The sequence below is a fragment of the Mus caroli genome, chromosome 7, assembly GCF_900094665.2.
Source record: "Mus caroli chromosome 7, CAROLI_EIJ_v1.1, whole genome shotgun sequence".
Classification (NCBI taxonomy): Eukaryota; Metazoa; Chordata; class Mammalia; order Rodentia; family Muridae; genus Mus; species Mus caroli.
This window is the reverse complement of record NC_034576.1, coordinates 27,575,895-27,576,608: the sequence shown is the minus strand read 5'-3', so window position 1 is coordinate 27,576,608 and position 714 is coordinate 27,575,895. Positions and strand designations below refer to the sequence as shown.

General features: G+C 64.1%; 1 protein-coding gene across 1 annotated transcript in view; it reads left to right on the top strand.

Moving 5' to 3' along the window:
- The first annotated feature begins 251 nt into the window (after nt 1–251).
- Zfp36 (ZFP36 ring finger protein) overlaps nt 252–714 on the top strand; it is a 2,425-nt gene continuing 1,962 nt past the window's right edge. Inside the window, exon 1 of the mRNA XM_021167464.1 lies at nt 252–327. Within this exon, the coding sequence (XP_021023123.1) occupies nt 286–327 (42 nt within the window). The 5' untranslated portion in view covers nt 252–285. The remainder of the gene's footprint in view (nt 328–714) is intronic.

Below are 714 nucleotides of genomic sequence, written 5' to 3'. Positions count from 1 at the left end.
AAACACTAGGACGCCCCGCTACCATCACCATCAGTCGGTCGTACACAGCCCTCCCTACTACCCCCGAGAGGGGCCGGGGCTGCGGGAGAGCCAAGTTCAGGCACATTTTGCATGCTAACCAGCAGATAGGCGGAAGGGGCCTAGTACCAGGCCGGCCGGGCTACGCCGCGGGGGCGCGTCCGGGAAGCTCTAGTGGCCACGCCCCCAAGCCGCCCCATAAAAGGCGAAAGCTCCAGCTGCGGGCCACAGCCTGACTTCTGCGAACCGACAGTCGGTCTCTTCACCATGGCCATTCGCGCCACCATGGATCTCTCTGCCATCTACGAGGTGAGTACCAGTTAGACAGCATCCCGGGATCCCCGACGCACCAAACTTAGGCCCGGGACGCCTCCGTTCCTTCTCAGACTAGCCCTGGCTGGCTGGAAATGAGAGAGGGAGCCAGCGAGCCCGGCGCCTCGGTCCAGATACCGGCGATCCCCTGGGGACGAAAAGCTGGCGCACTGCTGTCACTCGCCCAGGGCGGAAGCGGCATCACACCTGTCTAGTGCCCTTCGCTGCCCATGGCGCGGTTTGGCGGCCAAGCAGGTGCTAAGGTTGAGGGGGGGAGTTGACACGGTCAGAGTTCTAGAGAGATCTGGCCTCCTGGGTCAGCTTTGGCCGGCTCCTCCAAGTTGTGAAACGAGCACCCGGTGGGCGGCCATATCGGGGGGGGGG